This window comes from Petaurus breviceps, unplaced genomic scaffold (assembly GCF_028583685.1).
Source record: "Petaurus breviceps papuanus isolate PSGF00001 unplaced genomic scaffold, PetGlider_PUasm1.0 90879, whole genome shotgun sequence".
NCBI lineage: Eukaryota > Metazoa > Chordata > Mammalia > Diprotodontia > Petauridae > Petaurus > Petaurus breviceps.
In genome coordinates, this window is record NW_027187368.1 from 3,610,887 (window position 1) to 3,629,126 (window position 18,240).

Here is an 18,240-nt window from a genome sequence, read left to right on the forward strand (position 1 = left end):
ATGATTTCAATATCTATAACCCTCAGTTCGATGGTCGTCCTCTCTCCAGTTTCTCTATTTCCTCCCTAAAATATAATGCCTGGAACTGAATACAATACTCGCCATGTGCTCTAACCACGGCAGAGCAAGAAGCACTGTCTACCACCTTCCTTATTCTGGGCACTAAGGTTCTCAGTGGGGCCTATGATTATATCAACTTTTTTGACTTCTGCATCAAAATGCTGACTCAATTTTATCCTATAGTCCACAAAACTCACCTCCATCCCCCCACACCTCAACAGATCTTTTTCACAAGAATTGTCATTTAGCTTCCCCTGACTCTTTACTTGGGGAATTGACTTTTTTAATCTAGACACGAGACTTTACCTGCATTAGGGAGGCAGTTATAGGCATAACATTGGCATAACATCTATGCCCTTCATTCAAGTCACTGATAAAAACATAAAACACTCTTGTAGGCAAAATGGATGGCAACAGTTAGAGGATGATCTTCTAGATTTAAAATTACTTAAAGTTCAAATATGAATATTAAGAAAATAAGGGAGACTTTTTTTTAAAGCAATCAGGGTTAAGTAACTTGCTCAAGGTTACATGGCCAGTTATGTCTGGGTGTGGTGCTGAGTATCTGAGCCCGGATTTGATCCCCAGGTCATCCTGACACTGGAGCCGGTGCTCTTACTTACTGAGCCACCTGGCCGCCCCTTATAAGGGAGACTTTTCACTGCTTGGTTCTCTCTATGAGTAGCAGTGCCATGCAGTAGAAAAAACATTAATCTAGAAATCAGAAGACATAGGAACTAGTCCTCCACCTGCCTCCACACTGCTGTGTGACCTTCCTTCTAGAGCCAGTGCCAGTGCCAATGCCAATGTTCACACCTGGTCACTTTGTTCATATTAGCTAGTTGCTGTCCAGGATGGGGGCTCAGCGACATTTCAAGAAAGAGAGTTTAACTTCTGGGTTTTTCCTTATGCCAGATTTGAATGCTGTTTGTCATGATTATTGAATTTAAAAATTTTTTAATTGTGAAAGGAAAGTTGGTCAGAGATAGAAAAGAGATTTCACAAGGCATGGGGAGATAAAAAAATTATCATAGATTTCTAGCTGGAAGGGGTCTAAGAGGATGTCTAGTCTAAACCCCTCATTTTACAGGTGAGGAAAATGAGGTTTAGAAATGTTAAATGACTTTCCCAGAGTTCCACACCTACCGAGTATCAAAGCCAGGATTTGAACTCAGTTGTCTTTGATTCAAAGGGAAGAGCTTTAGCTCTTACACCTTATTGCCTTTTACCCATTTTGGAGTTTTATCCTGTGCCCCAACAATGGCAGCCACCTTAGGGCCACTGAAAACCGTCATACTGCTGCGGATTGCAAAGCCTCTACAAAACACCAAAAAGAAAAATTGGATCTGTTTAAAAACGAAAATTTGTGATTATGCACATTGATTTAGGTTATTCTCTCAAACAGAATGAGTTAATTACGTAGGAATGCCAATGCAACCATAAGGAAGTATTTGGCCATCAGCACATTTTCATTTTCTTGGCATACTCAGCACACCAACCCCAAATAAATGTCACTATTTTCAATGCAAGCGTAATCATCCTGGGCATTCCCTCCACCAGTGCAGATATCCCCCATCCATGCCCTTTCATCCTAGGTGAGTTTTATCCTTATCTTCACATAAATACTTCAGAGAAGAGTCACAAATCAGACTTAAGGCCTTCCCCTGCCTCTTTGTAATACCCATCAATATCATTGCTAACAATCTGTCATCCATCACCCTTAATCTGTGTCTGGCCAACCTCCTGTTCCAATCATATGTGACCTCAGTGATATTGTTTTATGACCCTTTTTAATGTGTAAGTCATTGCAGGTAATTTGCTTCAGCAGATTGCTTTTCCCATCATGTCTTTATGTTGTGCTTGGACCACTGCCATTGTATTTCTTCTGAGGTGGTGATATGATCTGGATTTGGAGCCACATTCAAGTACAATCCTGGAAGCAAACAGTGCTTCCTGTTTGAGACTCAGCTTAGCTAAGTGCAGAGCAGCTGAGTGATGCAGTGGCTAGAGTGCTGGGCCTGGAGTCAGGAAGACTCACCTTCCTGAGTTCAAATCCAGCCTCAGACACGTACTTACTGGGTGACCCTGGATACCCTCTTTGCCTCAGTTTCCTCATCTGCAAAATAAGCTGCAGAAGGAAATGGCAAACCATTTCAGTGTCTTTGCCAGGAAATCCCAAATGGGCTCACAAAGAGTAGGACACAACTGAAATGCCCCAACACCACCAACAACAACAATGTAGCCACATGCAGAGAAGCTCTTCATCCAAGGGAGCCCTCGAGGTAATGTTTTGGCATGGGGGTTACAGCAACCCATAAGGCAAATCTTTAATATGTGCCCTAAATGTTGCATTTATTTTCTTTCTTTCTTTTTTTTTTTTTGCTTTTTGTAGGGCAATTGAAGTTAAGTGACTTGCCCAAAGTCACACAGCTAGTAATTGTGTCAAGTGTCTTGAGGCCAGATTTGAACTCAGGTCCTCCTGACTCCAGGGCTGGTGCTCTATTCACTGTGCCACCTAGCCGCCCAGCATTTATTTTCAATATCAAATAATAAAAGCCATGTTTCTTTACCTTTTCAGGTACCTTTGAATGATGACCTAGTAGTCAGCACTGGATTTAGTAAAGGCTTAGCCACTGTACATGTAAGTAAGCATTTGTCTGGAAAATATCAAGGAGTTAAATATATGCTTCTGCCATTTCACACCCACCCCACAAAGGAGTAATTCACCCAGGGATTTCTGTCTCTTTTGCCATGGAAGCTTCTATCCATAGGGCTAATGTAAGGCATGCTGTTAATTCTATCTAGAACTATAGTAGCTTCTTGCATAATTTTCCATTGAAGAAAATTAATCATAGCATATGGAGAATAGTATACAGAGGTTGTTTCCAAATTTTGAATATTTGTGTAAATACATAGATCAGTTTTTGTACATTTTTTTCCCAATGCTCTAAGGAACCTTGGTTTCGTATAAGGTTTCATGAAATAGTAGAGAGAGTGCCAGCTCTGGAATTAGAGCACTAAGGTTTGCATGCTGACTGTGTTATTTGTTCCCTGCATAACCTCAGGAACGTCTCTTGGCTTTTCTGGGCCTTAGTTTACCCATTTATAAAATTAGAGGGTTGGACTAGACCTCTGAGGTTCTTTCCAGTTTTAGGGCTATGATCTTACACTCTCATATTCAATGTGGAAATTCCCTTCACGATTGCTTCCCAAGTTCTGGGTCTCAAAAAATGTTTATTTTCTGGTGGCCAACCTTCTAAGGATGAGCCTTCTCTGAACTCAGCTAAGTTGGCCTTTTGGATTACAAACAATTAATTGCCAGGCCTGTAATTAAGATTGTAGCTTTGAAAGAGTTTATATTATCCTGGCCCAGACTTTGAAGATCCAGAATGATTTTCATTCCATGATGAAACAATGGAGTATGACTTTTATCTATTTTGGCATGTTGAATAGAGGAAGTATGGAGTAGTGGATACAGAACTGACTTCAGAATCAAGAATACTTGACTATGAGACCCTGGGCAAGTCTCATATACCTAGGAAACTCTCTAAGACTATAAGTTTCAAAGAAAATATTGATCTTCATTGGTAGAATAAGTTCCTCACCTGGAGATCCTTTCACTAATGAATTCGCAGATCTAGTAAAAAAAAAAATGAATATAGTAACACCATGTCTTATTGTCAGGAAATGAAGTTTTTTCACATAAGCACTTTTCTTATCTAAACCAATTTTGTTAGAGATTTTTCTCAAATATGCTACAGACATGCCGATTTTGTTGAGTAGAACACACAGAAAACTTTTAACTTTGCTAATTTGCTCACAGCCATCATCTCAAACACTAAATCTCCTCAGAACTGGACGAAAACAAGGCCTTCAGAGATGCTTGAGATAAAAAGGCCTATTTGTCCCTTCACTAAATGGTCATAGACTGTTCAACTTTTGGAGTTATTGTTATATCTGCTTTTTGTTATTTTTGTCATTGTCAGAAGTCATTTTTCATCATTAATGTTCTTGTTTCACCACTCCCCTTCCCCATCCCCCCAACTCTTTACTCACTTGCTGGTTCTAATCGGCTCTGAGTGGACCAGCTTCATCTTTCCCTCTGAAATTCTCCCTTCGATTCCCTTGTGTTTCATTATTCTATGCAGAGGTTATTGGGGGGAAAAGAATTGTGCCATTCAGATATACCACATCTGACAGGACTCTTTATCACTGTCCCCAGAACTGGAATTTCTCAGTGGGAAAAACAGAATCCCAGGCCTGCTGAGTCTCATCAATTGGACACACAAGCTAGGCATGTCTGCTTGCTCATGTTACCTTAATTCTCCACTGTCCCCAAAATAGGTACCACTTTGGCATTACTCCTAGGGTAAACCTAGTCCTCCAGAGATCCAGAAAGGGATACTTCCAAAACATTTACATTGATTCACATTCTCTTGGCTTCAAATAGTCCAATTACTCTCTAATCATCTTTGGTCTGACTCATGCAATCACTTGTTCTATATATAATGCTTATCCTTTGCCCTCACACTGTTCTCTGTGTACTCTATTCTTTCCATCCCAAGGGGCCATTTTTCTATTCATACCTACTCAACTGATTGACCAGCAAAAATAAAGAAAAGCATTGTGCTAAGTTCTAAGGATACAAATAAAAAAAGCAAAGACAATCCTTGCCTCAAGTTGCTTACATTCCAATATAGGTGGAGACTTCAAATATAAGGGAAGCAATGGCTTAGGAAAGGTGTTCTGGATTGGAAAGTAACAGAGATGGTAAATGGAGCTATAGACGAGTAGACTGGCCCATCTTTCTGAGGAGGTAAATTGACTGAGGCAGCTAGGTAGTGCCTTGGATAGAGTTCCAGTCCTAGAGTCAAGTAGTCAGTCAAATCTAGAATTCAAATCTAGACATTTGCTAGCTAGGTGACCTGCTCAAGTCACTTACCCTCCATTTGGCTCAATTTCCTCAATTATAAAATGGAGAGAATAATAGCACCTACCTCCCAGAATGGTTGTAGGATCAAATGAGATGATATTTGTAAAAAGCATTTAGCACAATACCTGGCACTGTAGGAGCTATATAGTAGATTGCTATATAAATACTTGTTCTCCTCCCTTCCCCTTTCCCACCCTTGACTGGATAAATGTCACAGTACTGGAAAAGGGGGGGCATAGGGAGTACACAGAGGGTACATAGCCGAGATGGTGAAGTAGAGGGAGCATTCTAGCCAGACTCTTCCGGCATTCACCTCCAAACAGCTTTAAAATAATAATTGAATTCTGGAATAGCACAGCCAACAAAAGGCTGGGGTGAGACATTTTTCCAGTTCTAGATGACTTAGGAGGTCAGAAGAAGAGGTCTGTCATACTGGGGTCGGGGCTGGCCTTGAACGAAGGCTTCTGGAAACACCTGCTCACAGGCCTTGGAGGCTGCAGATAGCAGTAGCAGTTTAGGAAATGTACAGGAAAGGTCTGGAACAGTGGGGCAGGTGCAAGCCTGGACTGAGGCAGGAGCAACAGTGGTGTGTCTGAAGGTCTCCTCGACAGCTCCAGCAGCACCTTTGGGAGCTCTAAGCCCAGAGACAGTCAGGGGTTTAGGAAATTCTCACTGGCAGAAGAGGGTAAGGGATTTGGACAGTTGGTCAGAAAGAAATTACAGGGGACTCATGTTGGCACTGGGCACAGGACAGGGTACTGCTTGGCAATTTCATTGCCCATTACCCAGGTCCAGGTCACAGTTTCAGGGTGGAGAGGAACACTAGTCCTTGCAGTTACAAGGGAGCAAGGCTCTTACCTGGGGTCCAATTAGCATTTTTCTTGAGATTTTGCTTATAGCTATTTTCACATTGTTGTCTTCTAAGTTTATGCCTTGGTCTTCCCTACTACTATAGTAACTTATTATGGTCAAGTTACTTTTTTGCTGTTTGTTTGCTCATTTTCCAGCCTTTTTCTTAACTTTGAATTTATGTTAAATTTGGGCTCTGCTCACCTGGTGGTGGGAAGCGCTGTGCTAAGCTTTGGGCTTTTCACGCTGCTGCTTTCACGGTTAGTTCTGGGGATGTGCACGTTTTCAGTTCTTCCAGGGGGGTGTGATCTGGAAAGAGATGTGGTCCCTGCTCTCCTGGTCTGCACTCTGGTGTTTACCCAAGACCCCTACTCTCCTGCAGCCACAAGTGCTAGTCCTTCTGTTGGCCCTTAAACTGTGATCAAGGCCCCTCCTCCCTTGTGACTAATCACAAACGCCTCCCCTCTGACCTGGAACTGCAACCCAAAACTATTTGCGGGCAATAGGGTAGCCAATTAGCATCAGCCGCACCCCGTGTCAGCAAATGATCTCCTGTGATGTCTTTCTGACCAGTTGTCCATCCCCCTTGCTGTCTCTGGGCTGAGAGCTCCCAAAGGTGCTTCTGCAGCCATTGAGGAGGCCTTCAAGGCCCACCACAGTCGTTCCTGCCCCACTCTAGGCCTACACCCACCTACACCTACTACACAGACCCCTTCTGCAAACATTCTAAATTGTCTTAGGCTAGAAAAATGTCTCCCTCTGACCTTTCTTTGACTCTGCTATTCCAAAATTTGAGTTGGAGGCATTATTTTAAAGTTATTTGGAGGGAAATGTTAGGAGAGTTCAGCTGGATCCTGACATTCTCCCTACCATCTTGGTTCTGTCCTCTCTTCCTTTTCTTCCCTTTTAAATCCAATCTCTCTCTTTATTTTTCTCTCTGTAGGTAAAGACTGTTGTGTATAATATTGGTACTTCTAAGCAGATTTGTAACTTTGAGTTGAAAATCGAATCCCAGGAGATGGAAGGTAAGTCAGTCATTTAACTATGTTTTGGATTAAGCACAAGATCACATCTGCAAAAATCTTCCTTGGATAAAAAAGATTACTCCAAAGTTAAACTTTCTCAGGTCCATTCTCCAGCATGTAGGATTGTAGGTTGAGATTCCAAGTGAGCACTTCTACTACAGATAGATGAATTATTTCTAGTAATCAAGAAACAATTCTGACCAATCTATTTGGTATTTTGATGGCTCAGCAATCTCAGTGTTATTGTTACTTCCATTATTACCTTCTCACACTGTGTAATCTTTCCATAAATCATCCTCCATTGGGGATTTGCAATACCCCCAAGGAGCTGATAGTCTTGTAGGACAATGAGACATCAACACAGAAAGCTATTATAATTCATAGCATTATAAGACAAGTCCCTTAGAGAATTACAAAACAAAACCTCCCTCTGAGAGGAAGGTTATTATTAATAAAGGCAGAGGAGGGCAGAAGCAAGGAAGGTTTCCTGAAGGAGGTGACACTTAACCTGGGTTTTGATGGGTGGGTAGAATTCAGCAGTTGAAGGTGGAAACGAGCATTCCAGGCTTAGGGAATGGCCTAAACAGACACAATATGGGTATGGATCTTCTCAGAGAGCAGTGAGCTGTTCAACCTAGTGGGAGTGATGCCTTCCACTTATTCTTTTGATGACTTGAATGAACCCCAAATAGTCAATTAGTAAACATTTATTAAGCACTTACTAGTATACTAGGCACTATGCTAAGTGTAGAAGATACAAATAGAAAAAAGAAAAAGTCCTGGCTTCCAGTCTAATGGGGGAAGACAAAAGACAAGACAAAGCTGAAAAGTAGGGGGTGAGAGGGAGAGAAGGATAATACTATCCATCTGTCATCTCTCGTCTTCCCTGTCTGATCAGTTGACTTCCTTTTCTGATCACACACAGAGGTCACGTGATGTAGGGAATTTTGTGGACTGGCCTGCTACAAGGATAAATAAGAGTCCTTTTACCCTTGTGGGGTTTACATTCTTATAGGAAGAATTTGACAGATACTTAAATCTTACAATGGGCTTTATACAGGTGCGAAGTTCTATAAAGGTCAAATGGTAGAAAAAAATGGCCTTCTCTTTGACTCCCCGATTTGGTTCAGGCCTTCTGATCATTTCCCATGTGTCTATTGCCACAGTCTCCCAATCAGTGTTCCTGCTTCACTTCTCCCCCTTCTCCAACTATTCTCCACATAGCTGCCAAAATTACTTTGTGAGGCACAGGTGTGACCACATCACTCCTCTGCTCAGAAATCTTCAGTGGTGACCATTTGCCTGTACGTCCCACTCTGCCTCCATTCTCAGCTCATTTCAGTTTATCAACCCTTCACATTTTGTACATTCCAAACAAACTGGCCTGCTTGCCGCTCGTACACAGCACTCTCTCTTCCACCTCCAGGCCTTTGCACAGACTGTCCTCTATCTCTGGGACACACTTCCTCTTTACCTTCATCTCTCCCACCTCCTACCTCCTGTAGGAAGCATTCTGTAATCCACTTAGTTGTTCATGTGCTCTCCCTCATCAAATTATCTCATATTTACATAACTGTTTACATGTTATATTTTCCCAATATAATATACACTCTTTCAGAGCCTATATTGTTTTGTTTTGTTTTGGTTTTTTGTATCTCCAGTGCTTGTACATAGTATTCACTTTAGGCTTAGAACTTAAAGGCCATTTAATCCAACCTACTCATTTTATAGAAGAACCTGAGACACCAAAAGACTAAGCGACTTGGTCAAGGTCATATAGTTGGCAAAGCACAGAGTCCAAATTTGAATTCAGACCTGACTTGAAATCTATCAATCTTCCTATAAATGCTTGTTGAACTCAACTGAATTTTTTCAGGAAAGTAACTTATCTAATGAGTTAAAATTATCTTGAGTATTTAGTCTGGTGCCATGTAGGGTCATTTGATCATAGATTTCAAGCTAAAGATGGAGGCCATCCAGTTTAATCCCATCATTTTACAGTTGAGAAAACTGAGTCCTAGGAAGGTTATGACTTGTCCAAGGTCACAAAGCTTGTGAGTATCAGGGGTGGGATTTGAGTCCAGATGCTCTGACTCCAGAGCTAGTATTCATAATTGATCAGTCATTGTCGACAACAAGCACATATTAATCTCTTATTATGTACAATGTTCTGTGCTAAGTGCTGGGGATACACTGTAGTTATGGAAGCAAACATGAAGATAACTAAGTGTGTACAATATATCTGGGAAATATTATCAGTGGTAAAGGCCCCAGCAGCTGGAGAGATTAGGAAACACCTCCTGTTGAAGGTGAGATTTGAACCAAATCTTCAAGGAAGCCTGGGAAAGAAGAGGAAGAGGTGAGGAGGGAGAGCCTTCCAGAGCCAGGAGACAGCCAGGACAGAGGTGGGAGATGGAGTGTTGGGAGGGGTTAAGATAGGGAAAAAAGGAGGATATAAGCAGTGCAGGAGTAATATCCTAGGAAAGACATGAGGGATGGAGGAATTGAAGGTCACAGTGAGGATGAATAACAAGGCGAAGTACTGAAAGGCAGAGGGAAAGATGAAATGCAGAGATGATGATTTGAAAGTAGAATTGCAGAGGGGCAGCTAGGTGGTGCAATGAATAGAGCACCAGCCCTGGAGTCAGAAGGACCTGAGTTAAAATCTGGCCTCAGTCACTTAACACTTACTAGCTGTGTGACCTTGGACAAGTCACTTAACCCCAATTGCCCTGCCTTACCCCTCCAAAGAGCAAAAAACAAAAAAAAAGAAAGAAAATAGAATTGCAGAGTTCATGAATATTGAAGAAGAACGTGTGGGTGATGGCAAAATCAAAGATATGACCATGGATAGGTAAGGTATATAAATATATATATGCATGTATATATCTACATGCATATATGCATGTGTACATCTGTGTAAGTATAACTGTGTGAGTATAACTATATATAGATGTACATATACATATGTGTATGTAAATATCTCACACATGTATTATACACAGACACAATCTACATATAGATATATACATAGATATATAGATATCTATACATACATGTATATATACACATATAGATATACTAATATATTATTCACATTAATAATATATTAATATATATTTCCTAGTATGAAGACAAGAGCTGCGGTAAAAAAGAAAGACTGAACTGTCAGGACAGGAGAATATCCTGTAGCTAAATAGATAAAGAATGTCCACTAGGCTCTGACTAGGATGATAAATGTGAATTGACTGAACCTCACAGGAGAGGTTTCTAAGCGATAGCAGCAGTCAGAGAGTCTGGAAGTAGCACTGGAGAACAAAGAGTATTTCAATCCCCCCTGAGACCAGGGAGTCAGGAGGTATGTACTAGAAAGGGTGTGGAGGGAAGCAGGAGGATCCGAAGGAGTTCAGCTGTCAGTGAATGCCAGAAGATGGACCAAGAGAGAAAAGAAAAGTTTTAAAGTAAAAAAGAAATTAATCAAGAGTAGAGCAAGCATTCCAGAGGGCACCATGGAAGGCACAGGCAGAGCTGAAGTGGGACATTGGGAGAGGATGGATGAGATCGATATGAGTAAATTAGAAATGGGGACTGGATTTTGTACACTGGAGTTGAGAATGGGGGATCATTGATTTGCAGAGACCATAGCGGGGATGGGAATGAGCTGAGAAATGAGTTCAAGGAGAGTATAAGGGGTTGGAGAGTGGTCCATTGAGGGATACAGGTGATTAGATTGCACAAAGACCTCCCTGGAGGGCCTGGCTTAAGTTCTTGTGGCTGAGGCTAAGCCAAGAGGTGGGTGATAGGTAGAGTGATCCCAGGTGTGGTCACAAGGGCTTGGCTGAGACCCTGGGAAATTCAATCTTATATTCAGATACAAAGGGGGGAGGGGAAGGGATAGCTAAAGTTCTTATTCTTCTAGAACTCATGAATTTCTACTAAACTTTACTATCGATTTCTAAATGACATGTTAAGTTTTATATAATACAATATTTATTAAGGAGCATGCATATTAAATGTAACTCAATTCAGCAAAACTTTATTAAGTACTTGCTATGTAAATGACCCTGTTTACTTTTTATGTTTCCCAAATAACTAAGAAAATGATGTTTATATAATTCTATTGGTTTTTTTTTTGTGTTAGTTGATAGCTATGGAAGATTTAGTGAATCAGGAGATAAACTCTTAATAGCTTGTGCCAGGTAAGTTCAATTCCTTTCCTATAAATAGAAGTTATAGGGTTGAATTTCTCCTTCAGACAACAATATTCTCTTCTCTATAAAAGTACTTGGAATCATGAAGTACTTGAAAGACAAGGGAAGGGAACAAGTGTTTATTAAGGACTTACTATGTAACAGGTGTGCTTTACAGATATAATATAATTTTATCCATATGACCACCCTAGGAAGTAGACTCTATTATTATCAGCTCCATTTTACAGTTGAGCAAACTGAAGCAGACAGAAAGTAAGTGACTTGCCCAGGACCACACAGCTAGTATGTGTCTGAGGTCAGATTTCAATTCCGGTCTTCCTGACCCCAGGCCTAGTATTCTCATCAGTGAGCCACCTAACTACTATGTAAAGGAGCCATGAACATAGAATATTAGAAAATAGAACATTGAATATTAAAGCTCAGAAGCATCTTAGAAGATAAATTTTAAGAGCATAGATTATTACAATGAAAGTTTCCTTAGAGGTCATCTAGTCCAGGTGCCTCACATTTATAAATGGAGAACTGAGGATTGTGATGGTGAAGTGGCCTCTTTAAGGTCACTTGAAAGTAGAAAATAAACAAGAAAAAGTCAGATAAGAATCCAGGACTCCAGACTCGAAGTCCAGGGCATGTATACTGTAACTACCCTCTTTCTGAGGGGAAGATGAGTAAAGAGGTTGGAAATGACATAAAAAGTAGAAATCAATGCCACTTTAAATCTAAGTTGTCTTCACAGGTGATATGTAGAATGTTAGATCCATGAGAGAGACAGGGTTTTTTTTTTTTTTTGTTTGTTTGTTTTTATTGCCAGTTCCTTGCACATTTTTTGAGTGTTTCAGCCTATGAGTCCATTAGAATGAAGAATTCCTGGGATAGAATTTAATCCAATCCATACATTGGGGGATTACTCTCTGGGGATAAAAGATAAAAACAAGAACATTCCTGCACATAGAAACATACATCTATTAAAGGAATGAATAGTGATAGGGAAAAGGGTCAAGGGAGTCAAAAGTAGAGCAGAATGTAATGCTGAATGATAGGGTCAAGATTGGGAAGGGAGGCAAATGCAGCCAAAGGACAGTCTATAGGCTAAGAAAGCATGAGAGGAGGAGAGGATGTAAATCACAATATGGATCAGTTTGGTGGAGTTAAGAGGAAAGAGATGTGGGGAGAAGTAGAATGATAGGAGGCTACAGTCAGAGAGAGAAATTTCATAGTTCTTAATCCTTGGGCCTTTCTAGGTGATTTTAGGCCCCACCCATCCTCTAATCCCTACTCCTATGCAGATCAGTAACAGCCTATTTTACAGATTTAGATAGCTGCCTAAGGATTCTGGGAGTTTAAATGCTTTGTTATTGGTAATACAGCTAGTGGGGCAGAGAGGTGGCACAGTGGATAGAGTGCCAGGCCTGGAATCAGGAAGATCTGAGTTCAAATCCAGCCTCAGACATTTACTAGCTGTGTCATCCTAGGCAAGTCACTTAACCTGTTTGCATCAGTTTCCTCATCTGTAAAATGAGCTGGAGAAGGAAATGGCAAACCATAAATGGGGTCATTAAGAGTCAGAAACAACTGAATAAACAACAAAAAAACCCAACAACTCACACCTAGTGTGTATTCTTCAGAAAAGAACATCCCCTAATCCATTATGACACAGTGTCTGTGCATAATAGGTGTTTAATAAATGTTTTTTGAATTGAATTATAACTTCCTTTAATTGTCTTGAGACTGCTCATAAGAAGTGGGAAAATTATACTTTTTCATATTTAACTCAACAAATATGTTACAATAGAATATTTATAAATAGAACCCATATAAACCATGTGATCTTAAGCAAATCCTCTCTTATTCTTTGCCTGAGCCTCCATTTCTTCATCTGTTAAATGAGGGAAAAATCCTTGCACTACCTACATCACAGAGCTTTCATGAGGAAAGTAGTTTGCCAAGGGACTTTATTACCAAAGAAGTTTAATTGCCTATTGTGAAAATGAGGAAAGGGAGCCAATAAAAATTTGATTCTTCATTATTTTAAAGTGGTTTCTTTTCATTTTTTTTGACTTTGGGACAATGTGTTCAATGAAGGCTGAGTGAATATGGTTTTGGCTCAGACACAAAAGTTGGGTCAAGCGAATTCCAAGAGTAGCTGAACTGTTCATGTTAGAAACTCTCTCCTCAAGTTTTCTGATGATCTTTCTCCAGATTAAAAACATTGTCACACAATCAGCATGTCCAGGAGGAGTTCTTTGGTCATTTTCTGTCTTTGTAGCTCCTCTGGCAAGTTCATAAGGAAAGAAAAGGCAGTTCTCCCCCCCTTCCCACTCCTCCTTCTCCTTGAACAAAATTGCCCTGAGGGAGGAGTCCCGCCATCTTTGGCACCAGCCCCAAAAGCTTTGAAAAGAAGGTTCCTTTTCCACAGTTTAAACATTCTCCATGGAAACCAGTCATAAGGGCTCCAGCAACCTTTTCATAGAAACTCTGCCCACAACTCCGGGGCCCCTTTTGGGTTTGGCTAACAGGAGGGTTTGCATCTGCAAACTGGAACTAACTGACTGTTCCACAAATACTTCACTCCAGCTAGGAGAGGCTGAGGTGCCCAACAGGTGTGCCTTTAAATTGCTAATTGAGGAATAGTGCAGAAAATCATTAGTCAGAGAATTTACAGTCTAAAATCAAATCCTTACCTTAACAAGTCCATCTCAACTGTCAGAGAAGGTATGGTGTAATTTAAAGGTCAATGACCTTACCCTTTGACTCTGACACTAGGTATACAATTCTTGATCTAGGAACCAGGTTCAGCTCTCAAGTCTGCTGCCAAATAATTGTGTGGTACATGAGAAAAGTCATTTTGTCTCTCAGACCCTCAGTCTTCTCATCTGTGAAATGAGTTGCTAATAAATGAACTCTAAAGTTTCTTCTCACTCTAACAGGTCTATAGTTTACCTTCTAACACTTGAAATCACTTCCAAATCTTGCATCCTATGATACATGCTCTAATATTCTATGCTCTAAGCCTTAGAGCCCAGCATAGCAGCTCCCAACCTGTGAACCACGAATCCCTGGGAGCCTGCAGAGTTACTACAAGGGATTCATCTCAGGAAATGATTAAAACAAATAAGCAAATAAATATATTCCCTGTAAACTGTCTAAAAATGTCTCATATCCTCTGTAGAATAAATAATGTTATATGTAAAACTTTTAAATATTGATGTGATTTATAAACTATAAATTAATTCAAAAGTATTACTGAATTAATAGTACTCTTATATGATCATATATTTTCCCAATCATAGATTTAACAGTGGAAAAGAGCCTTAGATGTCATCTTGTCCAAACTTCTCATTTTACATTGAGGAAAATGAGGCCTAAGGACTTATCTAAGGTCAAACAGGTAGTATAGCATAGTAGATAGAAAAAGCAGGATTAGAATGCAGGTCCCCTGACTCCAAATTCAGTTCTCTTTCCACTGTACCACATTGCCTCCTAACTCAACAGATGGCAATAGTTCAACTACTACCCTGTGGGGATCTGCAAGATTTATTTTGACATGAAATAGGGACCTCATACCCTAAAATAGAATAAATCAATCTTCTAAGATTCTTCTCAACCATAAGTATCAGATGTTCCTATTGTCACTTCCACATTTAACATTCAAATTAAAGTCCCTTCTTGCTTTATTACTATTTTATAGTCTAGTAACAATGAATCAAAATTCACTCACTCTTCCTTGTAATGAGGTAGCTTCATTAACTACTAGGATTAAATAAAATATTCCCTTTATTTTAATTTATTTTTTCCTTTATAATATTAGTTTACATTTATGCAATTCATTTAAGTTACCAAAGCCTTTCACATGCATCAAGATATTAGGTTCTCACAACAGTACTGTGAAGTAGACCATACATGAATTATTACTCCCATTTTACAGATGAGGCAACTAAGGCACATAAAAGTGAAATTACTTTCCAAGGTTCACAGGGCTATAAGTCAAAATCAGGTCTTCTGACTACAACTCCCATTAAATTTTTCCAGATCAGGGTATAGTTTATGAAGAATGAAGGTGAGTTTAAAAGTTCATAGTCAAAGGAGAGGAAGGTCTTTAGTTTTCCTGAGTTATCCTATCTAAAATATTCACTTTCTTGTCCAATTTAGCTACAATCCCAATGAGGAAGAATCATCATCTGGGTCTTCCCATGCTGTGATGGACATAGCTTTGCCTACTGGAATTGGTGCAAATACAGAAGACTTATCTACTGTAAATATCAGCAAAGCTTTCAGTTAAATATTTTTATGGGCCCTACCCTTTATAATGTATTGGATTTAATCTTCTTTTTAAATGTTTTTTAATTCAATTTTAAGTTTTGAGTTCTCTTTCTCTGCCCTTCTACTTCTTATTGAAAAGGCAAGAAAAGCAAAACCCATTGCAAATGTGTAATTATGCAAAACATATTTCTGCATTAGCCATGTCCCCAAAACAAAAAAAGAAAGAAAGAAAAAGAGAATCAAATATGCTTCAATTTACATTATTAGAATTCTCTATCAGTAGGTGGGTAGCAAGTTTCATTTTAGTCCTTTGGAACTGTGGTTGGTTCATGTGTAGATTGGAGTTACCAAGTCTTTCAAAACTGATAATCTTTACGATGTTGCTGCTATTTCATAAATTTTTCTCCTGGTTCTGTTCTTCACTTCAACCAATTCAACCCATACAAGTCTTCTCAGTTTTTTCTGAAACCATCACCTTCATAATTTGTTACAGCACAATATTATTCCTTGAAATTCATATGCAACTACCTGTTCAGCTATTCCAACTCATGGGCATCCCCTCATTTTCTAATTCTTTGCCACTGTGAAAAGTGCTGCTTTTATTTCTTTATGGTATTAGCCTAGTAGCAGTATTTCTGGGTCAAAGAGTATGTACAGTTTAATATTTTGAGGCATAGTTCCAAATTGCTTTCTAGAATAGTTGGACTAGTTCATAGCTCCACCAACAATGTGCTATTATACTTGTTTTTCATGCCCTCTAGCATTTGTCATTTTCCTTTTTTGTCATCTTAGCCAGTCTGATGTGCATCGGAGGTATTTTAATTTGCATTTCTCTAATTGTTAGTGAGAGTACTTTTTTCAATGACTATAGATAGCTTGTATTTCTTGAGCTGGAAATTGCCCATTTATATCCTTTGATTATCAGTTGAGGAATAGTTCTTTTTCTTAAATACTTTAGAAATGAGACCTTTTTGATAGAAGCTTACTGTAAACATTTTTTCCCAGTTTCTTTCTTTTAATTTTAGTCACATTGGTTTTGTTTGTGCAGAAAACTTTAATTTCATGTAATCAAAATTATCAATTTTACCTTCTGAGAACCTCACAATCTCTTATTTGGTTATGAACTCTTTCACTATCCATAGAGCTGACAGGTAGTTTGTTCCATGCTCTACTAATTTGCTTATGATATAATCTTTTATGTCTAAATCATGTACTCGTTTTGAGCTTTTCTTGGTATACGGTATAAAGTATTTGTCTATACCTACTTTCTGCCAGACTACTTTTAAGATTTCCCAGCAGTTTTTATTGATCAGTGAGTTCTTGCTAGAATCTTTGCATTTATCAATATAAAGTTATCAAATATATCAAATATAACATTACTATGATCATTTGCTCCTGTAAATTATATACCTAATCTGATCCACTCATCAACCTATCAATCTCTATTTCATTTTTTCCACCAAACCAAATCTGGCCTGATTATTATTTGAAAACTGACCAATACAAATAGCCTGAATGCGGAAAAAAAAAAAAAAACAACTTAAGTAAGTCCACACAATTAGTCAGGGGTCTTGATGCTAAATTTCAATCAACTGGTTACATTTTCAACATTTTCCTCTTCTACCATACTTGCTATTTCTTTTATTTTTAAACAATCCAATTTTATTTTTAGTTTCAAATTCTCTTCCACCCCCAAACCCCTCCTCACCCATTGAGAAGTCAAGAAATACAAAATTTATTACAAATATGAAGTCATACAAAACAAATTTCCTTATTAGCCATGTGCTGAAAAAAACTTCCTTCTTAGTCCATTTGTTCTCTATATGAAAATGAGTGTTTGTTTGTTTTTGTGGGTCATTGTGTTGATCAGTTACTAATTCTTTCACAATTCATCATCTTTACAATAATAGTGTTATTGTGTAAATTGCTCCCTAGTTCTTTCACTTTGCATCAGTTCATATAAGCCTTTTCAGGTCTTTCTGAAATCATCTCCTTTAACTTTTCTCATAACATAATAGTATTCTATCATATTCATATACCATAATTTGTTCAGTCATTCCCCAATTGATAGGCATCTTCTTAATTTCCAATTCTTTGGCACTGCAAAATAAGCTGCTATAAATATTTTTGTATGGATAGATCCTTTTCCTTTTTCTTTGATCTCTTTGGGGGCACACAGACCTAATAAAAGTATTGCTGGGAAAAAGGTTTGCACTCTAATTATCTAGATTTGTTTTTGTTTGTATGAAGACTTTTATAATTATATACATATATTGCCTGTGTCTGTCTTAGCAGGTAGATTCCCAAGTATTTTATATTGTCTGTAGTTATTTTAAATGGAATTTTTCTTTTATAGCTTCCTATTGGATTTTGATGGTAATATAAAGAAATGCTGATAATTTGTGTGGGCTTACTTCTATCCTGCAACTTTACTGAAGTTAATTATTTCAATGAGTTGTTTAATTGACTCTCTAAGGTTTTCTAAGGTTCACTTTATCATCAATGGAAAGAGATGGTTGTATAGACTTATTCAATTTCTTTTTTTAATCTGATGCTATAAATAGCATTTATAGTACAATATTAAAGAGTAATGGTGATATGGACATCCTGTTTCACCCCAATCTTATTGGAAAAGCTTCTAGTTTATTCTTATTACAGATGATACTTGCTCTTGGTTTTATATAGATATAACTCATTTTTAAGAAAATTTGCATTTATTCCTGTGCTTTCTAGTGTTTTGAATAAGAATGGGTTTTGTATTTTGTCAAAAGTTTTTTTTCATCTGTTGAAATAATATGATTTTTGTTGATTTTGTTATTGAAATGGTCAATTATGCTTATAAGCATACATATTCTATAGTTCTTTGATCAGCCCATTCTTTAGGATTGAATTATTAAGTTTT

General features: G+C 38.6%; 1 protein-coding gene across 1 annotated transcript in view; it reads left to right on the top strand.

Moving 5' to 3' along the window:
- Nucleotides 1–18,240, top strand: part of C5 (complement C5) — a 135,303-nt gene that overhangs the window by 89,132 nt on the left and 27,931 nt on the right. Inside the window, exons 31-34 of the mRNA XM_069073787.1 lie at nt 2,639–2,701; nt 6,786–6,867; nt 11,009–11,066; nt 15,228–15,330. Coding sequence (XP_068929888.1) covers nt 2,639–2,701; nt 6,786–6,867; nt 11,009–11,066; nt 15,228–15,330 — 306 coding nt within the window. The remainder of the gene's footprint in view (nt 1–2,638; nt 2,702–6,785; nt 6,868–11,008; nt 11,067–15,227; nt 15,331–18,240) is intronic.